Genomic DNA, 15294 nt, shown 5'->3' with positions numbered 1-15294 from the left:
AAAGACCTCCAGACCGCCAAAACCAATGGTCAATTCTTACTTATCCTACCAGAAGCATTTAACACAGCTGACCCCTCCTTTTCTTGAAATGTTTTCTTCTCTTGGCCCCTAAGACACCAGTCTCTCAGTTCGCCTCTTAACTCACTGGCTGCTGCTTCCTGGTATCCTTTACATTATTCTCTCTCCCAGAGTATCCGGGAATCAGTCCTCAGATCTCAGTCCTCATTCTCTAGATGATCTCATCTAATCTCATAGCTCTAAACATCATATATGCAGCAGATTTTTATCTCCAACTGAATCCTACCCCTTGGATTCCAGACTCCTACTACACAACTGCCTAGACTACATTTCACTCACTCGAGCATCTAAACAGATATCTCAAGCTTTGTATGTCCGTAATGGATCTCTTGTTTTCTCTTCAAGGCCTGTTGTTTACCCTATTCTAAATCTCAGTAAAAAGCAATATCCAATTATTCAAGATTCTTCTTTTTTCTCATATGTCTAACAAATAAGTCTTGTTGATTCTATCTTCAAAATAGACCTCAATTCCAAACAGTTTTTCACCACTACAGATCATGTGATTTAAGACACCAACATCTCCTATCTTGGGCTATTCCACTTTTGAGCCCACCTCCCTCTCAACACACACAGACTATTACAGCAGCTAGACTAACCTATTATATATGTAAATCATTATTATGTCACTATTCTGTTCAAAATGCTGTAATTAATTCTCGAAAATAATCTTGGGGCCTTTGAGAAGGGAGAGTATTGACATGTTGTGGGGTTGTTAACCAATGTCATAAACAATATGTGTACTAACCTTCATCTAAAGTACAATAAAAAAATAAAATAACCTTGGGGGAAAAGTGGGGATATATGAAATAAGATTAACAAAATAGGAATAATAATAAAGCTAGGGTGACAGAACAGTAAGTACACAGGGCTTCAATATACTATGCTTGAAAATGCCAATAAAAAGTATTTTTTTTAATCGCCAACAGTTTTCCACCATAAAAAAAAATCCACACTTCTTGCCATACACAAACAAAGCAGTCTATAATGTTCTGGACCATTCCCATCCCTGTGATTGTCTCTTCTCTGCTCTAGCTTCCCCTTCACTGAGTTCAGATCCTATATAGATGCCATTCCCTTCTGTCTCAAATGTTCTTTTATCTTCCCTCCTGCCCAAAGTCAAAAAGGCATGCTCCTTCAACTTTTATCCAGGTCTATACTCAAAAGTTACCTCCTCACAGACACTGGGCCACCTGGTCTAAAACGGCCTACACCCCACTGTTTATCTATTCCCTTATCCTGCTTTATTTTTCTTCTCAGTACTTATTACTACCAAAATGTACATATTGACTTATTGTCCATCTTTCCCACCAGAATGATGCTCCTTGAAAATACAGGCTTATGTCTTATTTACGACTGTGTCACCAGAGCTTACAACAACGCTGTGGTACACAGACCAGTATCTGTGAGTCAGTGAGTGAATGTAATGCCTCTGTGAGGACTACAGACTATAATGAATGCCATAAAAAACTATTTTTGGATTATGTACTCAATAATGTTATTTCACAAAGGCATAATCTGTATCCATATTGACTATTATAACTTAGATCACTTGCTCCTAATAAAAATCAATTATTTTTAAAAGAAAGAACTTACTGGTGTGAGCTGTTGAGAATTTAACAGCTGCTGAAATTGCTGCTGATGGAGAAGTATTTGTCTTTGCTGGTCAGAAAGTAATCCTAGTCCTGAGGCACTGAAAAATGATTAAAATTCTTACTAATATATACCTTTAAGGTTTTTTTTAAATGTAAATTTAAGAAAACTTTTTAATTTGAGATTTAATAAATTAACAAGTCAAGTTTTTAATTATGACATTTTTAAATCAATGATGTACAAATCATTGCTTATCTCTCTCCCCCCTAAAAAAAACAAAACAAAACCTGTTGCCGTCGAGTCAATTCCAACTCATAGCAACCCTATAAGGACAGAGTAGAACTGCCCCATATAGTTTCCAAGGAATGCCTGGCAGATTTGAACTGCTGACCTTTAGGTTAGCAGCCGTAGCATTTAACTACTACGCCACCAGGGTTTCCCCCCACTAAACACTCAGCTAAATAAGAATTCTCGTTGTCAAGAAATGTTTTGATTTTCTTTTTATTAAAAACCAAATAGACGCTCACTTTACGGAAAAGAAATGTACTTTTTTTTTTTTAAGTACGTATAATTATTTCTTAAAAATTCAAGGATAATTTAACTCATACTAACACTGAGTAACACGTATTTAAAACAAAGAAAGGATCCAAATATACAACAGACGAGACCTAACCTTTTTTAACAGTCCCAATCGTCAGTAAAATTAAGCACCAGTAAAAAGCCATAAGAAATCGCCTGATAATATCCACTGCAAATCTATTTAAAATTATTTATTCCCCAAAAGTATATTTAGTAACAACATGGCATTAGTCCCCTTATTTTGAACAATCATTCAAATGAAATTCCAGTACAATGGAACAGTGTCTCATTCTCCAAAAATTCTAGATAGATATTTGACCTTTATCCTATATCAAAACCTTCCATTACAAAGTTATGATTAAAGCACAGAGCTGAATTTTAAGAAACCAATATTCAGTTGTGATCACCATTACACTATTACCTTTCTTCAGAATTTATGATACATGAACGCAATATACAAGGAAATAAGAAAAAGTAACATTTTAAAATACATGTCACGGAGCAAAACTGAAATTCTCAGCACAGAATATGTTTAATATTTTATTTTACTAAAGTTGATTTAATTTGTTTGAACCAGAATTATTTAAGTTTCAAAAATAAATGGCTCTGGGCATAATATGCTTAGATTTTTTTTTCCCCCGCTTAGAATACATCAAAAATTCCAAATGAAAAAAGGAAAAGCAGAAGCTTTACTAAAGCGTTAATAACCCTGAGACTATGCTACACTACAACCAAGATACATTTCAGTCAGTCGCTTACCTGTTTGTCAGTGAAGCTGGCATTGGATGTGCTGCATTAGGTGGTACAGTTGTGTGGGTGAGGGGGGCAGGGTTCTGAGATATTGTGACAGGGGTCTGAATAACCCCATTTAAAGCTCCTACAATGCCATTGATTGCCAGTTGGCTACCTGGCAAAGCTCCAATTATTCCACCCACTCCAGGCACTGCAGGAATGGTGGATGGTACAGTCTGCATTCCACTAGCTAGCGCCCCCACTGTCACACCATTGACCTGCTGAACTCCACTAACTCCTGAGCCTTGCTGAGCGGGACTCTGCCCAGCAGGAGGGGGGGTAGAAAGAGCTGATGAACTGCTGGTGCTTTGTCCACTGGAGGTTAAGTCCTAACGTAAGAGAAAACAGAAACATAACTTGTAAAGAACACAGCAAAAGTGTTGAATAATTTTAAAGCATTTGTGTACTATATTATTGTTCACAGGTAAAACACACAGATGAAAATAAGTACAGCAAAATTACCTGATTTAACACAGGAAGAGAATTATCAGGTAAAAAGCTGTTTCCTAGATGAGGACTCTTACTGCTGTTTAAGGAATCAGTAGTAGGAGCTAGAATAATAAAAGACAAAAACTTGTTTACCTTGTTAAATTATATTATGTGTAAGATCAAATGTTTATTTAAGAGTGTATGCTGAAGCCTATTAAAAACACTTAAATATTAAGTCTTGCTATTCCTGTGACCAGTTTAAATAGAAAAATCTATGTCTATATTGATATTGAATAAAAAGAACTTTAAATATTCTAATAAATGTTACCATTAACTTATATACTAAAGAAGTTAGAGCAAATTCAAGTTGATCACTTAACAGGATCCCTTATGCCCATTTAAAATAACCTACCATTCCCTTTCTACATAGTCATGTAACTGGTGGCCAGTTACTTCTCACTTATGAACAAAACATTAAAAGTCCATTCTGTTTTCCCTAGATACATGACAAATATTTTCATACTTACCAGCCTGTGCTGAAAATGCATGTATTTGATGAGATGGACTAGGATTTGTTGTTATTGTTGGAAAAGGCACTGAAAGCTGTGCATTCAATAACTGAAGGCGTTCTTTTTTGGCAGTCAAATTTTTAATCTGTTCCTCTAATCTTCGATTTTCAACTTGAAGTTGGTGTAATGACTTCAGCATTCCTAAAACTAGCAAACATTTGGACGTTTTTAATAAAGACAGGTCCACACACAGGACTAAGTATTTTAATGACATAACTGTCAATAATTTTACAAATAAAATAGAAATGTGGAAATTCTGTAAAATATTTCTAACTGATTAGGTTTTATTCCTAAATTTATATGTATATGTAATATATTATAGTATATTTATACATATATAAGCCTAAAGGGGGAGTGTTTCTAGATGTTCCTCCTGGAAACTTTGACGCCACATACAAAAAAAACCCACTCACCTCATCCAAGTAATTTCCATTCTCAAAGAGAAAATGATGAGAATGTTTTATTTTCATCGAAAGTCTAATTAAAAATTCAAAGTGGCTGCCATGACTTTTCATTAAAATCATACTTAAATGGAAAAGGATCTCACAAATGAAAATCCTTTGCCACAACAAAAAGCACAAGTTTCTGCTTCTTGCTTGTTTTAACCTAATTACACCACCAGACTTCTGGTAAGAAGCCTCCGATTCCAGCAGCTTCAACATGTTGATCCACCTATCCCCCAGCAGGGAGCGCTGTGTGTGCACTGCAGCCACTACTCTCTATTTCCAGATAAAGGCATATCATCTGTAAATAGGCTCAGTTCCTGTCTTGCCCCATCACCTCAAATATTGTCTCAATTCCTTCCACAACACAGACATCCAGACTGACAACACAGATTGCCGCTGTTATGCCATGGTGATGGACACTTTAAAAATTCTACGTATTAAAAAGTTTTATTTGTTTAACATGACCTCAGGGCCTTCAAAAGACACAACTCTACTGGTACAGGCACATACGGTCATTCCCAGCGATTTAACTTTTATGCCTCCTCTTCAACATCCCACAAAGAAACCCTCAGTGTCCAAATGAGATGCAGTAAGACTAAGCTAAACCTGTCCTCCAGCTATCATGTTTAAAGGATTATCCCGGCATGTATTTCCTCACAATTAGCATTTTTTGTCAGGGCACCATTCATGAAAATACCAACTTATGGCACTTAACTCACTAACAATAAGCAAAAAAAAAACAATAATAATAAAGCAGCAAAAGTTTATATCCAAAAAGGAAGAAAATCACCAATTTTTTTTCCAGAAATAATATATCCTTAACATGAGGCCATTGAGCTAATCACCATCTGCAGTAACTGTGTTTTTTGGTATTTTTACAACCATAGCCATAATACTGAAAACTGTAAAGATATTAAGTATGAATATATAATTTTATTTAATAAACATAGATAATAATTATATATGTGTGTGTGCATATACATAATTTAGTAATTATTACTCTTCCTCCTCCAAACTGAAAAATCAAGGGGCTCGGTAGCCGTACTATTTCTCTGACACACACATATATTCTCCAGAGGTGAGCAAGTTAGTTTTCTTCAAACAATTAAGCTAAAAAAAAGAAGATACAGCTCATGCATTTCAGTAAAACTTAAAAATTGATAAAAACAAAGTACAATGGAGAAACAAAGTACCAATATTATAATAAACAATAATGATAACCAGCCCACACGTAAGTACTTTCTATATGCCAGGAAATGTTCTTTACATTTTTTTATGTCATTTAATCCTCAAAACAACCCTACTATAGAGGTACATTATCATTCTTATTCTACACATGGAAGACTAAAGTACATAAGAATTAAGAAATTTTCCTAAGCTCATACTTTTGATAAAAGGTAAAGGCAGAATTCACTCAGGCAATAGGACTGTAGAATCTGTTCTATAAAAGTACTACATTATACTTTATCACCATATTATAGAAAACCTTTATCATAATTTCATTGCTATTCTGAATGAAGAGTATCTTCTGCATCCATCCGTCTGTCCGTCCATTTTTCCATCCATTTATCCATCGCTATTTAAAACACCAAGAAAAAAGAATACTTACTGTCACTAGGGGTACCCTGTTCTAGTAAAAATTGCTGTCCTTCACTCCACTGCCTCTCTAAAAGCTGTTCTATGCTTGCTGCTACTGGAGGCAGATTTTCCAAACTGCTGTTGCCTGGTTGATCATAGCGAATCTGTAAGCTGCTTACAGGGGATCTGTTGAAAACATTAATTCTCAAGTTAAAAGAAGGAGGGAATCCTTTTAAGGAGGGTACATTAAAGTTTCTTATCTCATACTGACGTCTTTTTCCCGTACAAGTTTGCTAACACAAGGCTGCCTATGCTAGAAGTATCAAGTTCCAAATTTATAAAACCACAATCTACCCTAAAATTTAGTAATTATTATTCTTCCTCTCCAAATTGAAAAATCAAGGAGATAATTGGCCATACTAGACAATTAAAAACCACTAGAAAACATAAACACACCGTAAGTAATCTCTGAAATAGGCTGTAAAAGAACGTGGCAGAGCTTTGTTAAGACAAAAAGGGGAGAAAGACAGGGTTAGAAAGACTTTAAAATATTTAGCCAGAAAAGAGTTCCACCATTCTGCCTTAATATCGAAAATATCAGAATAACACTGTACAATTATAGCCAGGTGAAAGGCACTTTAATTTACAACCAACAAAATCTCAATCAAATGTAAGTAAAAAGAGATTTTTAACCAATTCGGGGGCAGCATTTTGTCATAAATTCAAAAATACTCATTTTTCATAATTAAAGAACATTAAAACCAAAGCAATTTTTATTGCAGCATTTTATACAAATATTTCTAAAAAGTTTTAGATCTGTATTTCAAATGATAGTCACTTAATCAACCCTTCCAAAACAAATACTACTTATATCCATTTTTTGTTTTAAATTAGTAAGTTTTGCCATTTCTGGTCTCCAGCCTCCATAATTACATTAGTAAAGGGCTCCAGTGTTTCCACATAATTATTGCATACAATCTTCATAATAACCTGATAAGAAGTCAAGACCTGGATTACTGGCTCTGTTTCCATATGAGGACACAAAGATGGAGCTTTAGTGACTTTGTCCAAAGACATGCTGCAGGTAAAGAAGAGAGCTGGAGCTACCGCTTGGGTCTTCTAACAACCTACTCATCTTCTTGCCACTGCCTCAATATCCTTTTCTCTACAAAAATTTATTTAAATAAGAAGTTAAACAAACGGGCTTTTTATTCCATACGTAAACATTATGTTCTATGTACCGTTGGCCATCCCTCTCAAATAGTATATTATGTCAGAATCAGTCAGGCTATTACATTTCAGGCTGGTTTTAAAAGGTATTAGGAAGTTGGAAATACATATCAAAAATAATTTAGTGCCATTTATTGTGTCAAACAGAAGGCCTAGTGGTACAACAGTTAAGCGCTCGGTTGCTAACTGAAAGGTCGGCAGTTCAAACCCACCAGCCATTCCGCAGGAGACATAAGTGCCAATGTGCGTCCTTAAAGACTGCAGCCTAGGAAGCCCTATGGGGCAGTTCTACTCTGTCCTATAGGGTCGCTATGCCTCGTAATTGACTTGAGGGCATACAACAACAACTACATTGTGTTAAATCCATTTAGTTAGTTAAAATAACTACACTAAGAAAATAGGGATCGTAAATAATTTCTGAGTAGCCTTATGTGTATGTTTTAGGTTTAAAAGGGAAGCACACAATGCTTCCTTCACTAAACATGTGAGGAAAATCAATTAACTTTCTTCTTTGAAAAGAATAAAATAGTATGGAACTAATCACAACATTAAAATCATAGATTAGTCTGATAGTTCTACGATTGTGTACTTCAGATTTCATGTTTCCAAAGAAGGGATATTTCATTTCCTGCAGAGTTCAATTAGAAAAAAACAACACTGCTTTTACTTTACCCAAGGATTATAGGGGAAACGGCACTACTATATGGTCCATCAGAAAGTGGGAAAATAAGAAGTTATGAGTCTAACGTCTGTAAATAAGGTGTTCCTTAATCAATGCTTCCCAAATAGATAAGCAGCACAGCTACACTGATAGTTACTGTTTGTCACCACATAAAAATTTTAACACCATTTTTCCTACACTTGAAAAAAACAGACTCTAGAACAGGCCTTTTCCTCCTTTCTGCTCTCCATACTTACCTAATCTTTGTTGTTGTTGTTGTGTGCCATCGAGTCAATTCCGACTCATAGCAACCCTACTGGACAGAGCAGAACTGCTCCATAGGGTTTCCTAGGGTGTAACCTTTATGGGTGCTTTTTTTTTTTTTTTTTTAACCTTTATGGGAGCAGATTGCCATAACTTTCTACTGTGGAGCAGCTGGTGGGTTTGAACTGCTAACTTTTCTGTTAGCAGCCGAGTGCTTTAACAATTGCGCCAGCAGGGCTCCTTTTACCTAGTCTTTTTTTTTAATGCCATGCTTAAAGCAGAGTTCATAAAATTAGAGGCCAGAGAGAGAACTAGAAGAAGATGTAGAAGTTGAAAAGTGGAATGGAATAAATGTAATAAAAAAATAGCCATCACCTAATGTTCCGTTCTTTTCTATAAACTGATACAGTATTTCCCAATCACCACCATTCTCCCCACCGAGAACAGAAGACTTGAGTACGTAGGTTGTGCTCAAAGAAATTCAACACTTTTGTATAACTCCGGTTAAAAGTATGCTACTGACAGGAATGCGCAGTTCCATAACCCCACAGTGTACATATAATGAATGGTACCTGAATTCTTTCACATAATACCTAAGATCAATTCACAAAACAATGTCATACATTTGCTATACTCTGATTCCAACAATTTAAAACGTAGAGGGGTTTTAGAGATCTACCACGAGAGCTGCATTTACTAAATGAGGAACCAGCGACTAAAAGTGTTAAGCGTATTGCCCACAACAGAGCTAAAACTAGAACCCAAAGTTGAAAGCTGGATTCTGTAGCTTTAAGAGATATTAAGACTATTTTATGATGAAAAATAATTACCAGAAGCAACCCATTAATAGTGCCAACAGGTATGTATACAAATGATAAAAAACAAGAGTTCAAATAGACTGGAAACCTAAAAAAAGTATTCCTTTAGCTTACAAATCCAATAATGTATTTAAATTAATATTCAAATTAATTTAAAATCATATTTATTGACTGCCAGACATTCTTCTTATCCATAGAATGCTTTTATATATAGCTCACAAATGTACACTTCACTGACAAGAGATAAAGGAGTTTCCAAATCTCAGAATGTTTCCTTTGCCTATACTTTGCAGCATAAATAATGCTTACCGTGGTGAGAGACTTCCTCTGGGTGAGCTTCCCCGGCCAACAAGGCTGCGGCTATTGTCTCCAAGATCTTGATCTGCAGTGTAAATATTTCATAGCTGATAAAGTGACTCTCACTAGATAAGAGGTTTTAAGCTCTTGCCCTGATTTTTCCTAAAACACACATTAAACCTTTACCACTATCTCTGCAGTTACTATAAAAGTACAAGACCTAGTATATGTTGCTAGTTTAGAATTGCTGAACTGTGGCATGTAAGGCGTTGTCCCTACACGTTTTTTGTGGCTGTAGGAGGCCATGGATTATGTTCTGTTCTTTCATTCCTTTCAATTTTACAGCACAGAAGCGTGGTTTGCATTTGCACTACCCTCCCCTCAGCCACTTTTAATTTCTACGGTTAAAGTAATGAATCACAGCTGTGGACAGCTAATCTGTATGCTTATCACAGCATATCCTGATGCTTTGTATTTTTTAACACTTTGCATCCCAAGACAAGTCACAAAATACACAATGTATTACACAGTACCACACACCAAGACTAAAATTACATATTTTGCACCAAGGCTAAAATTACATATATTATGCAGATCCTCACACCAAGAGTAAAATTATAATACTAAATTTCCAAACTGACAAACAGGTTGGAATACAGAATTCCATATTTAAAAAGAAAAAATACGTATTTTAAAATTTCTTCAATACTGAATATCCCTATTTGAAAAGTTACTTGTATTTTCCCTACAGTTACTTCTTCTTAAAATCACCCTATCTGGCCCCTTTCAAGGTTGTCCTCCCCTTATTCTCAGTCAGGTAACCTCTGACCCTCAAAGGGTAAAGACATGACTGATCCATTCTTGGTAAACTGCTAAACCCATTCCCTTCCCCCAAACAGGCATGACTACTTGAACATGTCAACAAATCCTTAAGGATGGAATGAAACAAAGCCAATCCAGTGGCTCATTAAAACAGTACAAGAGGCAAATGCTACAAAACGTCAACTGGTAAAAATTCACAGGATTACTAAACACTGCAGAAATTCTCTCACAGAGTTTTTTTTAACCAAATTTGTGTAATGCAATTTCATGAATTATGCAAATAAAGGTTCCGGCTATTCACAGGAAAGCCCGGTGTTACGCTACTTTCACTGCACAGACCTGAAAACTGAACACATCAATCACCAAAGTCACAGGAGACACTGCTGCATGCCTGCCTGCTGATGACTCTGCTAGAACACTGACATTTCAGACAGTAAAAAAGCACGTCACTATTTCGCCGTACAGTGTACTACTTACTTCCAACTGGGGTTTTTTTTTTTTTTGGGGGGGGGGTGGGCGTTAAGAATACATATTTATATATATACATGTATATATAAAATCCTGCATTAACCACACCCCTAGATTTTTCAAATAAAATGAGCCAATCTGGGGAAAAAAAATTAAACTGGGGGAGAGGATTAGAATTTTAGATTTTAATCATTCTTGAAAACTTACCTGTTTGACTGTTTTCAGATTGACCTATAAGAGTTGCCATTGATGAATTTGGATTTAACCTATTGCCATACATATGAGATGGTGCCTGACTAAGAGAAGATCCAGATAGGGTATTTGCCTAAATGGAAAGAATTACAAAGATGAATTATATTTGAAAATCTTACTGTTTTTCCTCCAAACAAACCTAGTAATTAGCTCTTCTCCCCAAACTAAGACTAAAAGCAAAACTTCTTGACTTTCTGAAAAGCAAATTTCACTGTTGTTTTATGATTCCAACATTTCAATTTTAGAAAAGTTACATAACACCAAGTTAAAAAAGAGAAGTAAATAACTGGCACAAAGTTGACTCTTCCTACTTTTAATTTAAAAGTATCTGGACAATACCAAAACCCAGTGGCATGGTAACCATGGGAACACAGGACTAATTATTTATTCTTATTAAAACATTTACAAAATAAGGGCAGGTAGACAACAGATGTCTAACAAACGCTTCAGTCTCTTACATTACAGGCTGGCTAAGGGAGCCAAAAGGTCCGACCCGTAGTTCTAGTATTTTAACTACACACAGGCCATATCTCCGTTGCTTAACTCTGTCATTAGTAAAACCTGCACACTATTTTGTTACTTCCTATTTTGATAGACTTGGAAGCCTGCTGCTTTTTCTGTTTTGTTTTGTTTTTATTTTAAAAGAAAGCAAACAGGCATCGCAAGTATGTTTTCTATACAATGCAGGGCTCAACGAATCACAGCTTTGCCCTGACCCCATATAAGGCACTGCCTTTTTGGCAGGAAGCCAGCTCTACTAACTGAACAGCTCGTCCAAAGTTTGTAATTCATTCATGTTGCTAACCACAATTCTGAAGGCCTCTACTGGGACTTGTGCCAAACAAGCGAAAATGAACCCTTAAACAGATGAAGCTAAGGAGGCTGGCCAAAGTCTTGCATAATCCAGTGTAATAAAAATGCCTTCTTTGATGTGCATACTTTCTCTCACTTTCCAAGAATATTGCAACCTTAAAATGTGGCATTTTGTAAGCACATCACTTGTACACAAAATACTGTTACTCACAGAAGGCTATTTAGTGGCCTAAAATGCTTTTCAGATTTAACAGAACTGTAATTTTTAAAGTAGATTTACTTACTCTTCTTCATGAGTGAAATCAAACTTGAGCTTTTAGAAAATGAAATCTTGCATAACTATTTCAGAGCAAGATTCTTGAAAATAACTTCAAAGAACTCAAGCACTTCTAATATAAAGAAGCTGAGTAACAGCAGAACAAAACATGTGGGACATTCTGACATGTGTAACTGCACACAGGAGACTAAGACAACATAGTAGTTATACCAAGCAAAATATTACAGAGAATAAACTGCGCTTCTAGAAAGATTCATACCCTGACATTACATTTTGGCTTTTAGCCAACTTATTAGGCATTAAAAATGGACTTCCATGATTCACAGAAATAGTCTCGGTGATACAGAACCCTGCCCTTGCTTTCCATTGTTTTAAAGGGTATATTTTATGATTTACACTTTAACGCCTAAATTCAATCTGTTAATTTCTGGGTTTCATTTGTCCTCTTACTAAAGATATGTATACTTAAGTCACTTAAGTTTACACTATAAAGTCCTGTTTAACAGTCAATTAGCCCTCAGTAAGAGGGAAATCGTAATTTCAACCTAAGATCATACCAGTACAGGAAAAATAAAACACACAATTGATAAACCAAAATATAAAAAGATATTTTACCTCTCCAGAAGTCAACTATTTGGAAATCTTAACTACTTATAAAACAACTTAGAACAAGGAAAATTCGAGCAAAAAAAGAAAAACCAGATAACATCAGTCCCATGTTTTAAAGTCTCAGGTACCTAAATTACTCTTACTCCAAATACAATTATAAAAAGACCAACTAAGCACATAACAGATTAAAAGTGGAAAATTAGAAAGAGAAAGTAATATTGAGACATTCTACTGACAGCAAGGGAGGAGAGAGAAAATATGAGTAAGAGAGCCTACCACAGAACGCAGGGGGGTCTTCAAAGAACGTGCACAACTAGACGCCCTGGCAGCTGCACAGCAAGGAGACATTCTAGCCCTGGCTCTTTGTCATGCGGTCATCTATGTTATATATCGGCTGAATTATAACTGGTACTATACCAGTTACAGTACTTTTTTAGTTCCAATTATCAGTTTATGAACTGCCTTAGTCTCTTAATAAGAATCATAAGATCCAATTCTTACAATATACTCCTTTTTAGAAAGAAATAAGTTACTAATCCTAATAGGTTGCGTGTGTGTGTGTGTGTGTGTGTGTGTGTGTGTAGAGTGTCTAAACTACTCTAAATTCATTTCTGCTAGAAAAGTCATTAATGTTATTTTAAGTGGGTAACATGAATTATCAAAGGCTGTACAACCTCTGCCACTATTTAATACTTCTGAAGTCTGTCTGCAATGGTTAGTGCTGTGAACACTTGCTAATAAGCCTTTCTGTTAATATTTCAGGGCTAGGAAACCCCCACAATTTCATGAAAAGATTTCACAATTTAGTAGTAAAGAAGATGGATAAGAGGAGAATTGGGGAAAGAATGACAACTTAACTGAAATGAGCACACATGTAATTTGTCTGGCATTTTGTAGACTCAAAAAATCTTTGTTGCTATTAATAACTGAAAGCACTAAGATTCAGGGGGATAGCATGTTAACCTAAAGAAACAATAGTTACGAAGCATAAAGGACACTGAAAAATTTTATATAAAAGAAATCTGGAACAAACACAAAAAGAAACATGAATATACACATACTTTTTTTCTCTACAGCATACTTGGGACATGGATTTTTTAAAGTACAAATTTGAAAGCCAATTACTAATGTACCATAAGTCTGCTTCTGGTAGAAAGACTGGCAATTCCTTCTGGAGGGCAGTACCTACTTTACGACATTCCAATTTATCTTGCCCAGGTAAGGAAAAAGCTGTCCTGCATGCTATTCTCCTTATATCTACTAGCATTATAAGAATATGATTAGCATTGTTAACGTGAAGCGGGGTATTCACAATACACTGAACTCTCTGTACTCTTTTTGCAACTTCTCTAAAATGATTATCAAGAAGAGAAAAAAATAATGTAATTACAAAACAAATGGTTGCTTGACTGTATCAGTGTCCCATTGAAGTCATTTACTCAGAATGTTAAACGTGAGATCAAGATAAATTATTTTCTAAAATTATCAAAAGAAACTTCTGCTTTAATTTTTAGTATCTGATATCTCAGAGAGGTTCCTCCCTTAGTATTAATAATTGAAAGGAACCACTTCCACGCATGCAAGATGTTGTATTACACTTATTCTAACACTTTAGTAAAAGCCTTATTAAGAGAAGTATAATTACTCTACAAGATGGACCCAAAGACCAATAGTGTAAAAAAAAAAAAAAAAAATAGAATTACTATTGAGGTAAATCTAAGTCACTTTTAAACATAATATATTGAAGAGTCTGAGCCAAAGACTATCCCTTAGCAAATTTAGAATAGGTCAGTTTGTTAAACATCTAGAGGAAATCCAAGACTCTAACAAAAAGCAGTATACAAATTCAAAACAAATTTAGTATTTTCTACATACACTGACATATTGATATTAACAATATTAAAATCATATTTCACCTTGAAATTTCCCATTATAGTACATCTATATCAAATGTCTGCTAATGACCACAAAGATATTTTAAATGAGCTCTAGCTGTAAAGTAACTCTACTGAATTCCCAGGCATTTGGCTCATTCTAAAGTTAGCTGCACAGACAGACAACTCAGGCTAAGTTTAATTACTCAGCTATCTGAATATAAGACTTAAAAGTGGCTGATTTGGAACGTTTTTTCTCTCTAAATGTTGATAAAGGCTGAATAACAAAGTGTAGAGAATAAAAATAGTTTTCAAAGAATAGTACCTACGAAAATTTCACCTTTGAAAAGTAGTCTAGCAATATGTTATCTAGAGTTGAGTTTGAAACTTCATACTTCAATCATACAGAAACAGGTTATAGCAAGCATGTGTAAAATATGCATAATTACTCTGTCAATAAACATGACAGTCAAAATGCTCTAAAACGTACAGCTTCTTCAAGCTTCTAATCCTGACGCATGATTTAAAAATACGCTCTTCCAAAATCTTGTCAGACTCACTATTTACTTTAAAAAATCCTAATTCACATGTATTTTTAGAAGAAAAAACTTCATCATATCTGCCACAAAAAAAGAGGAAGACCCTCAACAAGATGCCCTGACACAGTGGCTGCAACAACGGGCTCAAACAACAATTGTGAGCATGGCACAGGACTGGGCAGTGCTTTGTTGCGTTGTTTACAGGGTCGCTATGCGTCGGAACTGACTCAACTGCAACTAACAACAACAATCTGCCACAAACCAAGCTTTATCACCTTGGACAAGTTACTAAACCTCTCTGTCCTCAAT

General features: G+C 35.3%; 1 protein-coding gene across 20 annotated transcripts in view; it reads right to left on the bottom strand.

The window, feature by feature from the left end:
* The window catches only part of MLLT10 (MLLT10 histone lysine methyltransferase DOT1L cofactor), a 308932-nt gene that overhangs the window by 15294 nt on the left and 278344 nt on the right, over positions 1-15294 (bottom strand). For all 20 annotated transcript variants that reach the window (XM_023548872.2, XM_064284905.1, XM_003410556.4 and 17 more), the window contains 7 exons: positions 10829-10946; positions 9344-9416; positions 6093-6247; positions 3996-4184; positions 3502-3590; positions 3007-3368; positions 1672-1768 (listed from right to left, as the gene is read on the bottom strand). In XM_023548872.2, coding sequence (XP_023404640.1) covers positions 1672-1768; positions 3007-3368; positions 3502-3590; positions 3996-4184; positions 6093-6247; positions 9344-9416; positions 10829-10946 — 1083 coding nt within the window. The remainder of the gene's footprint in view (positions 1-1671; positions 1769-3006; positions 3369-3501; positions 3591-3995; positions 4185-6092; positions 6248-9343; positions 9417-10828; positions 10947-15294) is intronic.

The sequence above is a fragment of the Loxodonta africana genome, chromosome 4 (genome assembly GCF_030014295.1).
Source record: "Loxodonta africana isolate mLoxAfr1 chromosome 4, mLoxAfr1.hap2, whole genome shotgun sequence".
NCBI lineage: Eukaryota > Metazoa > Chordata > Mammalia > Proboscidea > Elephantidae > Loxodonta > Loxodonta africana.
Note: the sequence above shows the minus strand (reverse complement) of the source record. Positions and strands in the feature narration are given on the sequence as shown.